Here is a 21,667-nt window from a genome sequence, read left to right on the forward strand (position 1 = left end):
CATACACACAATCCATTCTGTTTTGAAGCAGTCTTGCAAATAATTGAATAGAGAATATTCAGAACATCTTATTCAAACATATCACCTGAAATGTTTCTACTACCCTAAAGCATAGCATGGACCTGATTGAGAAAAGTTACTTACACAGCTGGACCTCTGCTACTACCACATTATATATCATTGCACTGCAACGTACTAACAATTCCTATCTATTGTATTAAAGTAGCACTTACTTCTGAGGGTTTGGCTACTTCTTTTTCATCAACGTATTTTGCCCATGGTCCCAGGAAACCATCAATGTTAGATGCATCATTCTCTTTGAATTTCTTCCTTTTTTCTATTTTCCTCTGTCCTGTTTCGAACACTGTTAAACCTGAAGAAAGAAACAACACACTGCCTATCTGCCAACACACACTACAACTTAACAGGTCACATCATACTCTGTTTAAAACAAAAACAACCACCACCATCCCCTCCAAAACACACACACACACACCCCAAAATGGAAAAAGCATCTAGGGGCCAAAGCGTTGCTAACTTGTCTAATTATAACACTGCTAGCTATCTACAGTAACAAGAGGAACCACTTAAACTCTGTGTCATGACTTGTCAGAGTATTTAAGCATGCATGTGCCCATGCATTTTTAACAGTAAGGCTGCAGACTGTATGAATAAATCAGTTTTCATACACTAAACATTGCTAAGTTTGAGAGTCCAGTCAACTGACTTCTGATCCCTTCCCTGCTCTGAATTTCCTAAAAAACAAAACAAAACAACTCCCTCTCACCACCACCAAATCAAACACCCAATGACTACTTCTGTGGATTTTAATTTAGAAATCAGTCATCTGCATCCAACCATTATCTTGTTCTTTCATATAATACTAGTTTTTCACAAAGGCTGTGCTCTCAGAATTTCATTTGTCAAAAACATTAAACAAGAAAGATACGTGAGAAAAATCAAAAAGTTAAGAGTTGTTAAAGCAATGAATTGCACATACAATTACATGCAGTTTTCAAACAATGCTTTCCTACAGCATCAGAAATACTTATTTAGTACAAAGGAGCCAAAAAGAGTTCCGTATAAACAAGAGGGAAATAGGCAATGTAAAAGTAAAAGCAATAATCATATTGAGGGATGGTAAATTACAAAGTCAAGAATCTTCTTAAAATAAATGAACAGAATCCCAATGCCAGCAAGTTTACTTTTTATTTTTTAAATAATTTAACTGTAGCCATTTCTTTCTAATGTAGTTGCTATACCAAAATAAGTCTATTTTCTTTATTTTACTTAGAAAAGAGTGAAATAACCTTGTGCATGTTCATTGTCCAAGAACACAGATAAAGAACCTTCATATACACATGCTAATAAAATGTTAGAACAAACATGTCCAAGAGAAAGCATAACCAGCTGTAAAGTTTACACAGGTACAATTTTCCAAAGTAAACAAGACACTTTGAGTGTTAAGTATCTTGTATCAAAGTATTAATTACAAACCCCTTTGCCTCTGGCAGCCAGCCCTCTTAGTGGTATGCTATGCCTTTACCATTTGGCAACCTTCCAGTGGTTTTTCCTTTCCAAATAACCCAAAAGGCTCAACTCTGCTAAGTAGAGATAACATGCAAATCCCCAAAGGAGTGCCAGGGGTGGTACACAGAGTGATCAGTTTGCTTCACACTGCTGAATAGTATAGTTCAGGCAATTAGTCTAACATACACGTACTGTAATATAGACACAGGATAACTTTAGCCAAGACAGAATTTAGGAGGACCAAAAAGCTCTGTTCCAAACATACCGATCAATTCTATTCATGTAATGGACACATGCTAGGTTCCAACTGCAAATCCTCATTTGCAATTTGACACAAAGATAGCCTGAAACATTCACTCTTACAGAAAAACAAAGCCTTTCGGTATCTGTCTTCCCTCTTAACATTATAATTGCAACACATTTTCATTTTTTGTCTCTTCAGAAGCGCATGATTACCAGAAGTTTCAGCATTTCCTTCCTTTGCTAATACCTATTCAGTTTTTAAGTGAAGAAGTATCGGAAATAGTCGTCAGTTGCAAATCACTTATATGAAATTCTGAATTAATTACCTTGATTTTTTTCAGCTTCTTCTACAGAACCAATGTATTTGGTAGCAACTTCAGGGTTATCTATAGAGGGATCTAATGCATAACCTAGAACAAAAGGAGAAATAAAATATTGTTATTTCAAAAAAAAATTTTTTTTTTTTACTTTTGTATGTCTTTTATTACTTTCTCCTCTACACTTAATGAAATTTTTTTTCCTGTTGGCTCCCAAGAAGCTAGGGATGAGGAAGGGTAGGTAGTCTGAAAACCATCTACTTGTCACAGAATCACAGAATCTTTCAGGTGGGCAGGGGACCTCAGGAGGCCTCTTGCCCAACACCCTGTTCAACATGTGCTTCAACCTGGTTTGCTGCAATGCAAACGGTACATTTTGAAATGTTAGAGCAACCTACTCTTGTTCTAACATGGCCTAAAAAAAGCCTCACTCAAAAATGGAAGATTAGTGTGGAACAGGYCCTGCTTCAGTTCGAGTTTGAGTTCCCTGGTTTGGTAAGCCAATAACTCAGGCGTAAACCAGCCCATTGCTACTGCTCCGGCTTCAGCAGCAGCCTCTGGCCTCGCAGTCCCCCTGCCCTCTCCCACCACCTCTGCTGGGCCAAAGCAAGTGTTACCCATCTCCAGCGGTCCTGGGTATCATGGCAACCAAAGAAGAGGATAGAGGTGGGAAAAAGAAATAAAAGCAAATGGAGTTTCCTAGAGCTTTGCGCATATTCTGCCTCCTCTGCAGAAATTATTCTGCTTCCGACAAAGCTGGAAAAGTTTGTTCCCTCAGTTTGAAAGCAGTTGCTTTAACTAACTGGGATGGTACCGGAAGAAGCTGCAATGGCCTTTAATTTTTAAAAGAATTAAGTAGTTGTGCTGTCATTTCCTGATTACTGCTATTGAGTCTTGTTAAAAGAAAACCTGCTGCATGATCTTATAAATAATTTATAAAATGTTTCAGCATTTCATAGATATTCAGGATATTCACAATATTTGATACTGAGGTTCTCATTTTAATATGCATGTCTTATAGTCCCTCTCCATTCCTCCTGAAGTGGATAGCATGATCTGACAAGAGCAAGACAGACAAATAATTCATCCCGTTTCCACGGAACAGGTGCACTGAACAGCTACTGACCACCATGGCTTTTTTTTTGGGAAAGAGTGCACCCTGGTGGACATATCAACAATTTTTATTAGATATTATTCAAATGACAAAATGCCCTTTGAGGACCCAATGAGAATTTCTCTGTACCAAAACAAAACAAAAAGAAAAAAGGGACAAAGATATCCAGCCACCAGTCAAAGTAATCACACACACAGTCAAAGAAATCCTACAGCCTACATCAAACTTCTGTATTTTTGTTGATTCACAGAGAGAATCATGAACCTTGGGAGATTCCCCATCCCACCCGGGACACTACTGCTCCATAAAAGCACTCAGATGCAGACAAGTTGGGAACCTAACACCATTATCCCAACAGCCAGAAACCATCATTTCCTCAACCATTTCTCACAAAAGACTGCTGTCCTGGTAGGTGGCCCAGTTCATTTATAGTTAGGTGCTGGAAAAAAAATATTGAAACTACTAGAAAAGCCAAGGCAAGAACAAGGCAAGACCTTACATTCCCAGAGGAAGGATCACTCCACCTGCAGATCAACTCTGGTTGAGAGCCAAAATCTTTGCTTGGAGCATTAATCCCAATAAGACCCATTTGCAGAAAAACATACATCCAGATGCTCCGTGAATATGATATAGAGACAGTATAACAATACCTACTTAAGAAATATAAATTCCCAGTATACTTAAACCAAACAACAAAAAACTTATTCTAGATTATTATTAAGATTTACTTTCATGGATAACCAAACTGACAGACACTGCAAATAGACTTTCACTAATTTAACTGCCTGCTTTTATGAAGCCAGTATTTCAGTGAGTTCTTTTTCCAAACTACAAGGTTTCTGTTAACAACAAAGGGATATTACTTTGGATTTATGTCAAAATCAATACAGTGGTTTATTTGTCCTCCAACTGTATTGACACAGTCCCTAGGACTCTATTTGCTTGGTACTTGTAAAAGAGGGACAGTATTCTAATGAATAGAGCCCCTGGGCCAAGTACAGCTTCCCATGGAAGCTGAGACTTCTTATAGCTGGATTGAATTTGGTCCAGCATCATGCTCATAGAAAGGCTCGGAACAATTTCTACTTTCTCGTGGTATGTGAAAGAGAATCTTTTCTTCTCTGGCTGAGACTCCTAAACGCAGCTGCAAAAGACAATTTGCTTTTATCCTGCTCAGCTGGTATCCCATGTAATGTGCCCTGACTCCTACGTCTCCTTCAGTTTTATTTAGGAGGTAGAGACTTCATGCTATATTCTAGCAAGGAAAGGTACAATTCCACCTACACCCATAACTTCAACACATCTGAAAAGGGTTGGTTGAATAATCAGAACTTTGATGCACATTCGAGAACGACAGCTAATCAAAACAGGTTACATCGAACTGTGAAACGCAGTGTGAAGAGACTCAAGGTAGCTCAGGTATAGGAAACAATACAGCTGGACTAACTGATCCTGACTGAACTGGCCTCCCAGGAGAATCAAAGTAATCTGAAAAGAAAATGTCTACAACTGTGAGAAGCAATAGTGACTGTAGCTGTTGCATGTAACATGAGTAGGTGGGGGGGAAAAAAAAAATCAGAAGCATAATTTCCAACTCAACAGTGTCATTTTAAGCTCTAGAACATCAGTTTTAGAGATGAACTAATCCTGTTATAGCCAAGGTCCTCAATATTCATAAAGATCTTTGAGATTCATGGACAGAAGACTGTTTATTATTTAATAAGACATTAATATCTTGTGAAAGAGAGATCTTAAAATACTATAATGGTGCATGAATGAAGCATTTGCAGAAGAGCAGTCCACTTCTGGCATGAGTATTAAGGCTGAAATACATATAAAATGATTTTTCTACCATATTCATGAACAAACAGTTTATGTGCAGCATATAAAAAATAATCCGTAATTCCCCTTTACACTGGAAGTCTATATATGCACACATAATTAAGAAGAGCATACTGCTTTTGTTCGGAACAGAGCTCAAAAAGGTATTTTCGAGGAAAGAGGCTGCTTCTGCCGAGGGTGCAGATACAGAAGAGTAAATGTTTGCATTTTAGGATTTCCTGGTCTTTTAARCCATGCTCCAAGGACTACAATACAAGAAAAATAATGCCAGTTCGGCTTTTAGCCATTTATAGCATGGCGGCTTGTAGAGAAAAACTTGTTTTTCTAGAGAGATAGCCTTCTCTTTAATAGCTGTAATGATATAAGGAGATTGCCTTGTGAGATTGCCTTACATCCATGGATTCAAAGCTGGGTATGATTGCAGATGCAATGCTGATTAGAAACAACCAACCAACAAAAAGACTCTCAGAGTAATTAGCAACGGCTTTCCAGCAAACTGGGAGAGCATCTCACACAGGATTATACAGTGGTCCGCCTGGACTGTTTTATTCAATATTTTCATGGATTATGCCATCAACAAAGAATCACGTATCTGTAAAACTTGCAGCTGACAAAGATAAGTGTGAAGTGTTTCACTTAAGCGAAGGGAAACTGAATGACAAATACCAAAAAAAGGAAATAACTGATTAGGTGGTGGTGGGGGGGAAGGTGGCAAGGGTAGTAGTTGATTATAAACTTAGCAAGTCAATTTGACACTGTTGGGAAAAAAAGGAAAAGAGAAATCTGAGATTTTTTAAAAAAGGAAAAACTATGTGAAACATTGAACAGTGCTAGAAAGGCCCAGTCCAGAATACTGTGTCCAGTTTTAGGCAATGTATTAAAAAAAAAATCTAGAGAAAAAATTGAGAGTGACAAGAAAGATAAAATGTTTGGGGGAGGGCACATAGAAGAGAAGACTGAAAAAAACATGTTCTTCAGTTTAAAGAGCTGAGGAAGGACAGCAGGAGGGAAATGGATGGACCCAAAGGTAGTTTTCAATATGCAAAATACTAAAGCAACAATGATTCATGGTTTGATTGGGCTGATGAAGGGAATATGAGAAGTAGTTTGAGTATGCAGCAAAGAAGTTTCAGGGTGGTATCAATAAAATCTTAACCATCATTCTAGTGAAAAAATCACATATAGAGTATTTAGGTACATGGTATAAAAATAGGGCAGGAAAGTGCACAAGCGCATCAGGAACAATCTTGAAATAATCCTGACAACTCGGAGATTTGACTAGGTGACTGGTTTTCAAGGTGTTGTCTATGGATACAGGATCTGTGTGTCCCTTGACTACTTCTAGGGAGTGGAAGACAACAAGAAAAGCAGGTTTGTATTCAGAATACAAGGGTTCACAACATCTTCCAGAGTTAAAACAAAACAAAACAACAGTTTAAGGTCCACCATTAAGAAAAAAAATGGAGAACCAGCAGACCCGTCTAAGATTTGGCTTCTCCTTTTATATATTATAGGCCTGAACTACAATATTTTGTATCCTAGACAAAGAATAAAGAAACAGTAGTAGATCTCTGACTACTTCTAGTGCTGGTATCAGAGACATTTGCGATAAGGAAGCTGAAGTCTGGTTGATCTCAGAGAGCTGAGGTCTGCATTCAACACTTCTTCAGTTTCTGTGACCAGACAGACAGTACCACAGTGACTCAATTACAGCTAAGGTATTTTTGAATTTGTAGAAAATACAATCTGGAAGGGCAGCTTGTTCTCAACAGATTGTCTGCTGCAAAGAGGAGCTGCAGATCTTTAAGCACACTCTTGAAAACCTCTGCAATGCTTGTGTCAACTCCAAACTTCTGGAATAAAGGGTGCCTTTGCAAAATGGGTAGGTTTTGTCTAGATTAAAAAGGCTGCTGGTACACAGAAGGTTCAAAGAGTGCTTCTTGATTAAACAGTTTTGCAAAGAMAACAATTAAAGAAAAATAAGCAATTTGGAATGACACTCCATCCTAAAAATGTCATATCCTCAAGCAAAAGATAGCACAGAAATTTGAAGATTCAGATAACAGTGAGAGCAATAAGCACAGAGTCCCATTTAAATTGAGAGTAGAGAAACAGAAAACTCAAACATGCATATAAAAATGGTAAAAGTTAAAAATACTATATAGTGAAATTTGAATATCATGCTTTAAATTAAGAAACTAACATAATTTGTAAGATAATATTGACATAATTGGAAAGAAATCAGACTCTGTCACCAGGTAGAAAGCATATGGAAGTAAATGGTGAAGCCAATGGGGAAAAACATGCTAAGGAAAGCTTATAGACAAATCAGAATAACAAGTTAATAGTGTTAACAAGCATTAGAGAATCCTTTGGATTGAAATTCCAGATGTAAGTAGGGGAAAGTACAGTTGCCAGTACTCTGTTACTACTGCTCAGCCAGAAAGGAAGCAAAAAGCATGAAACGATAAAGGAGATTAGAGAGGTGCTACGGAAAGAAGCATAGTAATAATGAGATATTTTAGTCACCTCCTTGTAGCAGATTGTGCAAGTCTTGCATCAAGATGTGACGAAAACAGCATTCTTAGACAACATACCTGCCCCACAAAGCAGTCACGTTAGAGATTCACAAGAAAAGAAACAATTGAGCATTGAGGAAAACCTGATTTAAGATACTTCTATTAAGGTCACATGTTAATAGTGACTATAATATAGTACGAATCAACATTTTTGAGGAAGTAAAGACAAAAACATTTACTACAATCATCATAATATCAAAACAGGAGGGCTATATAAAACGAGGAAGATTTTAAAAAGAGTGGAAAGTAAGTAACAAAGGGCAAAGCCTTTTCTGAAAGCAGGGACACTTTAAATAAAGACACTATGTTGGAGAAAAAGAACTACTGCCTGCCAGCTATCAAAAGACGACTTTAAAGAGACCAGAAGGAAGTAAGCACAGCTGAACAGCATGTAAAGAGAAGCCATTAGAAATAGGGAAGTATTCTTCACAGAGCTGAAGTTGCATCCAAGTATGGAAAATACAAAGAATCAAACCCTGGCAGACTGAAAGTAAAATCTACAACAAAGCAGTCAAAAAACCCCCAAAACACACAACCCAAAAAGCGAGGATCAAATCACATAAGGTATGAAAAGTAACACATTAACCTTTTGTCAAAAGCCTCAGGAGCAGAAAGCATGCCAGACAGGATGTAAGGCCAATAGATGATCAAGGAATGAAAAGAGTGCTCAGAAAAGACAGCAACGTAGCAAATAAAAAAGGGATTTTTCTTAAACACATGTTCATTATGGAGGAGCTTGGGGATGCTCCTGTGCTAGAACCTTTCGTTATGGGTAACATGACAAAATATCTGTCTCAAAGTGAAATATCAGGAGACTAAACAAATAGACAGATGAATGGGATCAAATCACCAGGACCAGATGGTATTCACCCAAGAGAACTAAAGCTGAACCGCAGTGCATAAACTCTTGCCTAATATCACCTCAGTATGACAGAAATAGAACATATCAAATGTGATGCCAACTTTTAAGAGATGCTTCAGAGGAGATCTGGGGAACTGCAGGTCAACCAGCTTGACATTTGCATGGATAATGCAGTAGAAACTATAATAAAACAATTAGTAGGCTCTTGGATAAGCATTATATATTGCAGCAGAACAGCCAACACAGCTTTCTCTACAGGGAACTTAATGACAAAAACTCCAGAATATTTGTGAGACAAGAATCACATGGATGATGGAAACCTGGTTGACATTGAATGCCTCAAAAACAAACAAACAAACAAAAAAGAGACAAACAAACAAAAACACCCTAAGTTGCCCAGTGTAACACAGAGGTCTTCACATGGTTAATTTATTAAAAGATAGTAAAACAGTGGTTGGTTTCAACAGTGCAGGAAAGTCACTGGTGGATCCGTGCTTAAGCTCATGCTGTGCAACATACTGATAAATGATCTGGAAAAAGGGAGCAACTAGATGACACCAAGTTATTCAAGGTGGTAAAGAAAAATGTATCTAGACTTCAGAATTCCTAGGACCTTAATTCCTAGCCTCCCTCTTCATCAAGCCACAGAAGAGATTCATGGGGAGATTTCATGCTAAATACTGTGTACAGCTGTGCTCTTCATCGTGAGAATGAGATAGTAGAACTAGCACAGACAAGCACACCCAGAGGCATGGAAAGGCTTCACCAAAGGAATAATAAAATTGACCAAGAGCTTTTCAGGTGGAAAAAAGATGACAGAAATGAACCTATGGCTGAGAGCTATAAAATAACAAACAASACAGAAATGGTGAATAAGAAATGATTGCTTCTTGTTTCTTCCAACATAACAGATTTGGGGATATCAAGTGAAACTAGAAGGCTGCAAGTTCAATAAATTCGAAACAGAGGTACTTCTTCACACAAGGTGCTGGTAAGCTGCAGAAAATTTATGGGGATCAAGAAGCAACTAGACAAATTTGTCAAAGAAAAAACAGATTCAATGAAAGTGAATAAATATAGAGACATTGCCCCTGGCCAAGAGACTGCCTATTGGAAAAATACTCAGACATATCATTATTTGTGTCGTTCTTCTATTTCTCCTTAGGCATCCATTGCTGCCCACTTGCCTAGGCCTAGGATGACCCTCAGTCAGCTCCAGCATGGATGTTCTGATCTATCCAAGCATCAGACAGAAAGAGTACTTTTGACAGAAAATACTTACTGCAAGAGAAATAGATGGGAAAGACTTTGTCCAACAAAAATAGCTGGGTTTTGTTTGTGATTAATATATAGATTTCTAATTGAATATGTATTAATTTTTAAGATGATATATAGAAATTTTATTTTCTTTTTTTCTTTTGAAACAAGACAAATTTCCATTTGAAGGTGCAGAGGCTCTGCAGCAGTTAAGCTATTTTGGATACACGATCTCTGTTACTAACCTTTCTCTCTTGTATCACACTTGATCTTCATTTATAGTTACTGGTTATCAAAATGCTAGCCACTGCAGATTTGTTTGAGACCTCCTACCATAGCATAATGCAGCTAAACAGCCTAACTGTGGCCAAAGGTCTCAAGATCTGCAGCTTTCAATTAAGAGATCAACTTTCTGTTCTTCCAATATGCTAAAACTTAATTAGCCATTGAAAACACATATGAATTAGATTTATGCCTAGCAATTATATTTGTACTTTTATACTTGTTGGTCTTTTCCAAGAAGATATTTATCATTTCCTTCCAAAATGAAAAAGAGAATATTGAATTTTTTAACAGACAACTTTTTGACAACTTAAATGAATGCTGCTTTTAACAGCTCACAACAGACTTACTAGCTAGCTAGTAAGAATCATGCTCATCTGCTGCATCTTCTAGGTTGAACTTCAGCTTCTCAGAGCTGTTCTTGCAGTTTAAACTGCCTAGTACAGCCTTTTCATAGCTCCATTCTTACTGTATCCAGATCATTATCTACTGAACACTTCTAGAAAGCTAAATGTGATAATTGCAGTTGCCAATATTCTCAGTCTTGAAAATACATTTTCATACTCTCTTGTGATACAGTATTTAAGGCAGTTACTGCACATTGATGATATAAACCAGCAGCAGAAGCTTTGAGTAGGCTTTGAGGAATAGTTCTACCTTCCCTCAAACTAAATGTTGCAAACAAAAAAATCAAACACTATTTGCCTGCAGACCCTTCTTTCCAATATATATCTAATGCCCTCACAAAAAGAAAAAAACAACAAACAGCGCACAACACACAGAGTGCAACATATAATTTCACTGAATAAAACCAACCTGTCTATTCGGATCCCGAATAGGCTCCTAGACCCACATTGTCTGTCAAGTTCTAATATTAAAATTGCAGAGAAGTTACAGTTATGCCATGAAACTAAACATCCATTTCTTAATATCTATATTTTGCTGATGATATTCCATGCCCTGGCAGCTCAGTGAGAAGTACCTATTAGCTAAAACTGTGTAAAAGAAAAACYCATCTTAAACCCACTTCAAAGTGTAACATTTACAAGAAAACCTTTAATCAAACCTGAAGAAAAATTGAGGATGTTAAAGTCTCAGATTTTAGGTAATTTTTCATCCAGGTTTCAGTGTAATACCTGCCTCCCAAGTGTTAGCAATAAAGATGTTAGTAATAAAGTCCCAACCTCTTCCATTACGGAATGCACCAAGTGAATTCATGCATGCATACAGCCCTAATGCAGTTAAGGGGAATCGTGTGTGGGGAGGTGATTCTGAGGTATGACAATGTGAGGGAGTGGTCTTTTGAATGTAATTATGGATAAAAAAGAAAGTTGCAAGTCTGCTGTGCAAAAAGTTGAGCACAGAGACACTTTATAATTTGCACAGATAGTATCAGAATTTGCACAGCAGACTGAATTTGGAGATTATAAAGCGATGAAAAAGAGAGCGCATGCACAAGGCTTACAGTGAAACACATGAGAAAAATTAACCAGTGTTATATGTCAATACATGGTGGTTTCATTCTCTCAAACATATCCCAAAGAATTCTTAGAAACCATAGTCTTTCCACATTTTCTTTATAAGAAAACCCATTTTTCTTAGAATCCATAGTACGTTTGTTTGAAATGCAAGTCTCCCCAAAACTCAAATGTTTCATTTTTCAAACGCAACTATAAGCGAAGTTTTTCTGAGATAAAAAAGACGCAATTATAATAATTACCCTTATGGAGACACACCTCTGGGGAAAGAAAAAGCTCTAGCAAATGCTTAAAACTTCTCATAAGGCTTCTTCTGAGGCTGCATGCTTCAGTGACATACAGTATTTTTGGCAGAGGTACTCCCACTTTCTGTGACTCCCATTCATTCAACATGTATCTACAGAGGCAACTTCTGTGAAGAACCTGATACTTCAGAAAGGCACTTTCTTTTAGCTGAGAGTTACCTTTAGTTAGAATCACATGAAAGAATCGATTTGCATAACAAACCTACAGTTATTTGTTATATTACAGTGTGAGATTTTGATTTTTTGTCTTCTACACTGACACAACTAATAGAAGCCTTAATTAAAAGTGGTTTGGTAGGAGCTCATATATTTGATTAAAGTTTCAGAGGGAATTACCAAATGAGATTTCCCAAATAAATACTATGACCTACAGCTGTACAGATTCTCAAAGGCTTTTCCCCATTTTATTAACACTGCTAAACGGCCGTTTATAGAACTTGAAGTCCTATTAACTGTTCTATACAGAACAGCTTATTTTGTCAAACCTGGGCATAATAAAAGCGGAGGTGAATTTCACTGTTAAGAACTTACCATAGGTTGCAAATGTTCTTCTTTGCTGTTCAAACATGAAATCATTGATGTGAGCTGGTTCTGCATATCCAGAAAGCATATTTCTAGGTGCAGCCATTTGCTGAGTCCTAAATGGGTTTTCTGGTCCAAACTACATCAATAATGTTAAAAGAAAGTATATCAGAATTACTAATTTAATAAAATAATGCACACATATATAGGTATAAAAGAGAAAGAGCAAGTGAGAAAGAATGGTTTGTGTTTCAAAAATGGTAATACAAAGCGACTTCAGCTTTCTTTTTCTTTATGACTACCAAATAAACTTCCTAGTCTGTTATTGCTTTGAACAGCTAGTTTCATGGTTGAACTTTCTAACCTATATTACTGGTAGGGAGGACAAATCAATAGCAATTACTCGACACAAAAGACTCCCATTCAGTATGCGATCAATACAAGCATATTCAAAAGAAAAGACAATAGTATATTATCTCTTGTAAGCAGGAGAAGGAGAAATCAAGTCCTACAAAAATCTTTATTTAATACAGAAATTACACGGCCAACACCAGTTTTGTGCACGTAAAAAGCTGTTAGGGGACTTGCTGCATTATTGCAGAAAAAGCAGTTATGAAACCCTGCCTTGCCTTCTTGCAAGACGACAAATGCCCAAAGTCTTCCAGATCTTAGCATGGATAAGGGAAAGAAGGTATCTGAACAGTGAGTGCRAATAAATACAATATGCTGAGACTAATATCAAACTGAATTTAATTATAACAACTGTACTTGTCAATCAAGTTCACAGACACCTGACTGTCCCACATTAGGTTTTCCTAACTGAAACATTTTTAACACCACGGTAAGTTTGCTCACCACTATGCTAAGCCTGAAACCAGTATTTTGCTCACATATCTTATGGGTTTGATATGGCCTGTCTAAAGTTGCAAAAATGTAAATTTGCTTTGAAAAGGCCTGTTTATGTGGTTCCACAAAAGGTTTTTTTAAACATAAAGCACAATGAATGTAAGAATTTCATATTGACACAGGGTCACCTTAGACAGCATGAACAATTTATGGAACTAACCAGCCTCTGTCTGTCTGGAACGCTAACCCCGATCTAACACTAGACAAACTGTACAAAGAAGTCAAATACTGAGAAAAGTTAAGTGCTTGAACAGTTATTTTTATTCTTTCAGCTAGCCTGTCAGTTAAATTAAAATAGCAAGTGGTTCACRCTGCACCAGGCTGACCAACTTCAGTGCAAATGGTTTTGCACTATGTACATTTAGAATAACATCGGTTACTAAAATACTTAAATATCATTGACGTGAATAGAGTTCTATTGATAGTACTTAGATTTTAATTTTGAATTCTCTTCTTATAAGCCACGTAGCCACAAGTCATCTTACAACCATTCATTTTGATCTAAGTAGCACGCTGAGTACATAGTGAAAATGTGAAAATAGTAACAAACCATTTTCATGCAGTTTATCTGTTTTACTGAATACTTTTATGCGATCTTCCAAGCTTGATTTTTAATTTTTGTAGCTCTGAATTTGATGAACACTTCAAGAAGCTTCTCTCAGAACAGCTTTATGCAGAAGAATATTAAAATTCAAGCATATAAAAGCACCACCATCACACCTCTATATTATCTTTTCTCAGTTTGCCCAAACTATAATTCTAAATACAGCAAGCATCCAAAAGAAGATACATCTTATTTGAATTTCACATTAGATTAATGGAACCTCTTCCCTTTAAGCCAAATACATTTCTGGTCTAATATCTTACCTCAGGTGCAAACATGGTATCATAAGTGGGATTGTACTGAACCTCCTTGGTAGCAGGATCAAGGTGGACTCCTGTTTCCACATCTTCCTAAAATAGAACAGGCACGTTAACAAAACATTTTTTACATATACTTTTAAATATGACATTAACTCCATTTCAGACCAAATTAGTTTTTTTCTTTAAATTGACATTTTTAGGACTGGAAAGGAGAATAGTAACTTGGCCAAATTTCTATTTTTTTAAAACATTTACAAAAACAATGTTGAGCATTCACTGAAAAACTGAATCTGATATGCACATGGAATTTTGTACATATGTATTTTTCTTTAAGATTTCATGCACACACTTTAAAAATCACAGCAAGACTAGAGGCAAGCTTTATTTTTGAGGATGTTTGAAAACCTATCTTATAAAGAAGAATCAATTGAAATGGTCACTAATTTAATATACAAGTATGAAAGCTAGATTTCTACAACAAGTAGAAGGCAGAAGTCTAAGATAACTGCTTTGAAGGATATTTGGGAAAAATATTAGAATTTTAAAAGAGCAAGTATATGTATAACACATTGAGGTTCAGAGAGCCCAACAAACCCTTATCTCTAAGTCTTTACCAAAAGGTATAAATATAATTCAGTTACAGTTTTTAAATGCATTTCCAAGCCTGTCATGACAAAAATTTAATTTGATAGTTGAAGGTACAAGAAAGCGGGGCTAACCAAAAGAGTAACTTCTAAAATGACTCAATGAGAAAAACTCAGAAGGTCACACGCAGCTGAAGCAGAAGACAGACAAGATGAGAAAGAAATGGCTGATTCGGYGGCAGTGCTCAGAACAACCTGGTTTCAAGGAGCTCTACAAAGGCTCATGCACATTGATCCTACATTGACACTACATTTTCAAGTTAAGGGCTCAGTTACACAAAGGAGAATGTTATTTTGCTGCATTATACTGGTGTTGCTACCTGTGCTCTTATTCCAAAATAAATGCTTTTTCAAAAGGAATTTATAATGTGCTTATATATTGATACAATTCCGAATAACTATACTGAAAAAGTTACCTAGCATCAGAGTGTTTAATGCTTACAGACAAGGGGAAACTTTCAAATGCAACTGCAATCCACAGAAGGAAGGGTTACAACAGAGGATCAAATTTTAGTAGACACATCTTTAATAAAAAATTACCTCAAACTCGTTCATCTTTTGTATTGTAGTATCTTGAAAGAGTAAAATGGCATGTTCTATACTTATTTAACATTGTTGGCTATTCTCTGGCATGCCATGCCCAGAAGCTCTTTTTTACTAATTCAACAGCAGGTCAATTATAAACAAATTTGTGTAGGTATGCAAGACTTAAAGGGCTTTAAAACCCGATTTTCTAGAACACAGGAAGAAAAAACAAAAAACAAAAACCCATCAGTACCTATGTATAGAATAAAGATCTTTGGCTTATTACCCGATTATGTTCAGTTAAAACTGCCTCAAAAAAGGTGTTTTTTTTGTTTGTTTTTTTTTTGCAAAAGCCAATGACATGAGCAATCCTATCAATTGTTTTTAACATACTGTCTTAGAAGAATTGTAAGCTCAACTAGAAAGCTTTATTCTCACTGTATAGCAATTATTTTAACAGGCAGGTCCAGACATAGCACTGCTCTTGCTTGAGCCCTCAGTGCTGCCAACTCTGATTGACCTCATTTCTCTCATCACACAACCTTTCCGATTCACTAGGCCAGGATGACAACAGCTATTGGTACGTTCACAGCCCTGACTTTCACACACTATGAACTTGCCTGGGAACAGCACAGCAGGCCTAATCCAGTCATTCAGCAACAGAAACGGACCATCTCGCTCCCCCTCCCCACCTCCCACTACAACAGGAGCATACCGAAACCACTTCCCAACCTGTATTACCTATACACTTATATTTTCTTTCACAGCTCCATGACCTAAGGACATTTTCCATGGACAACTTTTTCAAGTTGTATCATACTGCCTACTCTTCAGGCTAGGCTTCACATCTTATCAACCAGCCTTGTAATTTTGAAAAGTAAAAATCAGTGTCAAGGACAATATGGCAACATTTATCCGATCAATTGTCAGTGAAATTTAAACAGCTATCAGATTACTTGAAATTATGACACAGGTTTTTTTCCCCCTGTACTTTAAATTGAAAAAGACAGATATCTAATTTTGCAAAAATGCCAAGAATTTTGCAGTTCTATTCTTCCTCCTCTTTTCTCCCTGTTAAGTCCTATTATCTGCCATTCGGCAATTGAGCAGGGAAACAGATTGTGCCCTGAAAGTCGCTCCTCTACAGGATGATTACAGCAATTCTGGTTCTACTTCAGCATCCATGGAACAGTGCTGAGTCACGTGGAAGTCGCACAATATGTTCACTCCTCGACCACCACAAGCACACTCCTTCTATGTGAAAACCACTGAGCCCTGAAATTGCAGCGCATGTTATGTTTAGCAGAGCTACACTGCCCAAGACCTCCAGCCTTACTCATGAGTTCACATATTTGTGCATCGAATGATGATCTGTTAAACATGCTGCTGAAACACATYGAGGTTATCTTTTCACTATGCCACTTTGCTTTTAGCTATCTACCAACAATTTGAACATGTCCCAATTCCTGACTTTTGGTCAACATATGATAAATGTTGGTTTGAACACCATTATGAGACTGGCAGTAACAGAAACAAAAATGTATACCATCAAGACCAGCCATCATTAACCTAGTCCACCACCCATTTTAGAAAAAGGTGAGCTATCTGCATTGGGGCTTTCTTTCTTGTGAGAAGAACAAACTTCTCATCAGCAATCACAAGCCCCCTCCTCTGCACACAGTGGAAATCATCAGGTAAAAGCTTCAGCCGTGGAACTGGCAGAGGCAGCTTGTGTTTGCTGCAACTCAGACATGGTACAAATATGTGCTTTCTGGCAGGTTACAATATTATTAAAGGGGACACTTGAAGATATAAACTCCATATAACCTGAAAGAGAAGAAAGTTTTCAGAAAGTAATGTTTTACTGAATATGACTGTATTGAAAGACATAATAAACTATTCTGCAAACTTCAGCTCTACATATCTCCTCTCCGCTTTCCTCAGCATTGTTAAGAAGAGCTCAACTGAAATACAGTGGCCATATTGGCACCATGTATCAGGTAAGATATAAGCCACTGAAAAGGGTGCAGAAGAGAAAAATCAAGAAGGATCAAAGGTCYAAGAAAACACAACCTGTGAAGAAAAACAGGACAACCTAATTTAGCCTTGACAAACATAACTTGATTAACTAGACAGGCACCTATCCGCTCTCCAAAGAAAAGAAAACGGCAGCCTTAAGACATCCCAACATCTAAGGGAGAATAAGAACAAGATAAGCATAGAAGATACTTCTCTCTCTGCACTCTCCCAATCTCCAACTATCTTCAGTTCAGACTTCCTGAGCTTGAAGAAATGTGTATTTGCTGGCACCCCTTCCCTSCAATGGATCTTTTCCAAATATTTGTCCAGACTCTTATAGCAATGTAAACTTCTCACATATACAACGTTCCTTGGCATAGGAATAGCCTATGTTTCATGAATAGGAATATTCATAAAGAACTTCATCCTTTTGTTTGTTTTGAATCGAGCTCCTACTAGTTAGCCCATAGTTCTTGTACTGGAAGAGGCAGTGAGTATTCAAACCTCTCTCTCTATGCCACTTAATGATTTTGTAGATCTCCATCATAATTTCCACCTCAGTCACCTCTATTCCAATTTTGGCCTGCTCGATAATTCCTCAAACAGACATGGTACCTCTGATCAACGCTGCTGTCCTTCTCTGAACTTTCTGCAGTCCTGATATATCCCTTTTAAGATGAGGGGACCAGAACTGCACACTTTCTTCCTCTGCTGTCTTCCTTAAGACACTGCCATTTTTTCAGCACTTTACGGGAGCTGAGGGATAGCAGCAGCAATCTACACTTTCATTTAATTCAGTTTTCCTATTTAAAGTTAGTTAAAAGAAAAGTATTACTGGATGGAAATAACCAATAATTATAACTCAATCTTATTTTCTATGAGTAAATTTAACATCAAGATCAGCAGTAGGCAAATTGTAACACGCAGACTTGTAAAACAAAAAGGGTGTAACTAAAGCCATCCTCTCAAACTTTTAAACACAGTTACAACTCATTAGTATAGTTTTCAATTATATTTACGATGTAGAGACAAGAATGATGTAGAGACAAGAACAGCTGATTTTTGCAGAATAAAGAACTACATCTTGGAGTAGCATCTGAGGGCTATATATGATAAGTACATTTAACTAACACCAAAAAACAAATGCTGTGGCTGAGTGTGGTAATAATTAAGCCTTGCTAATAGAGTTAGGAACCTATTTCTCTTAAAGTACATCCAAGTCTAAAGTCTGTGCAAGTAAACAGGCTGAAACTGATAACTAACCAGAAACAGGTACAATGATTAGAATTAGAAAGCAGAGCACCAATTACTCAAGAGTTACATTCTTAACTGCCAAAAAGCCACACACAAGTGTGCAGCTGCCATTCATACTGTATGACTAACCCTCCTAGCCTCCCCTCTTATCGCCATCCTTTCTTTTACAGGATGGCCTCTTCTCCTCCCTTATTTCCATTCCTGGTCCCTTGTGTAATATATATCCATGCATTTAAGTGTACTCAATCCTTATTCATGTCGAAACAACATTTGCACAAGTGAAAAGTGATACTAATGAACTGTAACTCTGCTTTCCTCCTCACTCAACTTGCTGTTTTTCCAATGCAGCACTGAGAGAATTCCTTAAGCATCATTTCTTTTACGTTTGTTCAGTTAGGGCTAAATTCTAATTCTGAAGAATTAGGAAAATTCCTAAGGGAATGACCAACAAGTTTCCATGCTTTTTGGTGGGACACTCTCATTTTTAGACATGGGAGGCGTTGAGGTCATGTTGTCCATCAGCTTGAGACCAGTAATCCTTTCTTGAACAGCACAAGTCCGGAAAAAAGGCTTTTCTGAGAAACGATCTGTTTCTCCTCAAAGGAGACTGTGCTGCTAGAAGAAGCTCCAGTACACTGTGCATTTAGTAAGCCTTAGCTTGAAGTCATCGATTTTTTAGTTATATGCATCTCATCTATGATTTCAAACAAAAATGAAAGACAAGATTTTAATAAAACATTTCAGTTAGCAGAATGCMTGCCACAGAGACTGTCCTAGAGGTGTTGGTGGACACCCCCTTTCAAAGYACAGTTGGGCGAACAACTTTGAATGGGATGTACTATTGACACAACTAACTCCCCAGCTTCTTGTTCACACTGCTGCAACGGGCACTTAACTGTGCATTGGTGCAGATACATTGTGAACCAGGTTGAGGAACTGATCCAAAAGAAAAATAACTGAAAAGATTTTTTTTTCATCCACATCAATTTCCTGATGTCATTCACCAAGTAACTGTATAAACATTTGTGCTGGCATGGCAAAGGGGAAACCTGTTGCCACAGCCTTAGAAGAGCAAAGAGCACAGACAACACTTATCATTCACATTCAAAAAACATTACAGGTATTAATTACCGTTCCTTTCAAAGTTTGTACAAGACAGTCTGCCAGAGGCTGCAAATCAAGAAGTTACACACCTCTAGACCTCAAGGGATAACAAAATGCACATATAATAAGTGCAATAACATGCACAGGCAAATATGATCATCTGTGATAGTATATGTATTAGCTGAGGAYGACAAAATGAAGAATTCCATGCACCTACTTGACACAAAGTAAGAAGCATTTTAGGACAGTAGGAAGCAGCATGATATTACACCAATACTCTCTACAATAAGATAACACGCTTTTGAGTGGAAACAAGTTGTCTATACTAAAACAAACAAACAAACAAAAAACCCCAAACCAACTCAACACCTTCCCCTGCTTCTTAGGGTCACAAAGATGAGCCAATGCAATCCTGTCCTGAGCTCAGAAGACGAAGTTTTCCCACGCAACATCAGAGTGAAAACAGAAATAGCGATCGGCTTTCACTGCTGCTCTTCAGAGCAGGATTCAGTTGCACTAAGCCTATCAAGTTGGTATCGATTTCACCCCACCACCTGGGCAAATTACACAGAAAAACGGTGCATCTTCAACTCAGGGCAACAAGAGACAGGGATATCCGTTGAACTCCCAGCAAGGCACGGCTTTCAGATAGAGGTAATACATTTTAACAAGCTTAATCGCTACAGTTTAAAACAATAATAATAATGATAATACCCCGACAGGCTCTCTGACACCCCCGCCACCCTGCGCTCCGCGGCCTCCCGAGGGGGCCGCCTTGCCGCGGCCGGCGGGCTGCAGGCCCTCAGGCTGAGGCGAGGCGGACGGCAGCGTCCCCCCCCCGGCCGGAAGCAGGCCGGGGTCAACGCCGGGGGCCCGGCCCGGGCACTCCCCGGCGCCGGAGGCCGGCAGGGAGGCAGCGCCTACCTTCACGGCCACTTCCGGGGCCGAGTCGACGGGCAGGGCGGGCGGGGCGGCGGGGGGCGCGCGGAGGTGCAGCACCGCGTCGCGGCTGGCCAGGACGACGGCGGCGGCGGCGGCGCGGCCCGGGCCCGCCTCGGCCTCAGGCTCCGAGTCCGGCTCCGAGTCGGAACCGCCGTAGGAGGCGATCGCGGCGATCGCCGCCGACATCTTGGCGCGGGGGACGACGGGAGCGCGCAGGTCCTGGCAGCTCCGCGGCGAGCGCCTCTGCCCCCCCCCAGGCGGAAAGGGAGGGTGGGGCTGCGTGACAAAAGGGAGATCAGGAAAACCTCAAATACGCTTTAAAAATATAAATTATGGTTTTCTATGAGCCACGCGGGCAGTCCGAGGGGCGGTTTCATCTCTCGCTGCCCTTGCTGGTGGTATTTAACCTTTCAGGACTCCCAGGCGGGACTACGAACTGCCGCACGCCCCGCGGAGCCGCCGCTCCCGGGGGCGGTGGACGCTGCCGTCCCGCCCCCCCGGGCACGGGGATTCAAAGCGTCCCGCTAGCCGGGGAAACGAGGGAGCGGGGGCTTCCCACAGCGGTTCCCAGGGAACACGCTGGTAGCGGTGACGGGGGTGAGAGCTGAAGCCTGGAAGAGCACAGCTGCCCCTGGGCAGCGCTGCGCTGCGCACCCAGCCGCTGCCTCAAGTGCGCACGGAAGCATCCTTAAAGGAGGCTACAGCCCCTTACTTTGTTTGTTTTCTTGCACTTGCTTGCGCCTCGCGTAACGACAGAAGAAAACATTCAACAGAGCGGGCGCAACAGTTCGCGGGCGACCACATCCTCTCCCGCGCGAAGGTTTTTCACCATCTTTTCAGGAGACGTAGCCGCGGGGCGGGCTATCTCCCCCCCGGGGGTACCTGGAGCGGCACGGGGGTCGCCTCGGCCCCGGCCGGAGCCCGGGGGCGGACCGCTCGGCCCCGCCCCTCCCGCGCCGATTGGCTGCGAAGAGCCGGCTTGGAACACGTCACAATGCCGGGCCCCGCCCTCCCCTTGTTGGAGAGACGGGGGCTGGCGGGCCGGACCGTACCACCTGCCGTTCGCGGGGTGGGGGGG

The 21,667-nt window shown here is 39.3% G+C and overlaps 1 protein-coding gene across 3 annotated transcripts in view; it reads right to left on the minus strand.

Annotated features, from left to right (window-relative positions):
• CDC40 (cell division cycle 40) overlaps window positions 1–21,384 on the minus strand; it is a 39,062-nt gene extending 17,678 nt beyond the window's left edge. For 2 of the 3 annotated variants that reach the window (XM_026088899.1, XM_026088898.1), the window contains exons 1-5: window positions 20,572–20,790; window positions 14,105–14,191; window positions 12,341–12,470; window positions 2,100–2,183; window positions 234–373 (exon numbers count right to left, since the gene is read on the minus strand). In XM_026088899.1, coding sequence (XP_025944684.1) covers window positions 234–373; window positions 2,100–2,183; window positions 12,341–12,470; window positions 14,105–14,191; window positions 20,572–20,775 — 645 coding nt within the window. In that variant the 5' untranslated portion in view covers window positions 20,776–20,790. Of the gene's footprint in view, window positions 1–233; window positions 374–2,099; window positions 2,184–12,340; window positions 12,471–14,104; window positions 14,192–20,571; window positions 20,791–21,301 lie in introns of those variants that run through there. The other variant, XM_026088900.1, reaches the window with a different exon arrangement.
• Window positions 21,385–21,667: the final 283 nt, after the last annotated feature.

Source organism: Apteryx rowi, unplaced genomic scaffold, assembly GCF_003343035.1.
Source record: "Apteryx rowi isolate R43461 unplaced genomic scaffold, aptRow1 scaffold_794, whole genome shotgun sequence".
NCBI classification, from domain to species: Eukaryota; Metazoa; Chordata; class Aves; order Apterygiformes; family Apterygidae; genus Apteryx; species Apteryx rowi.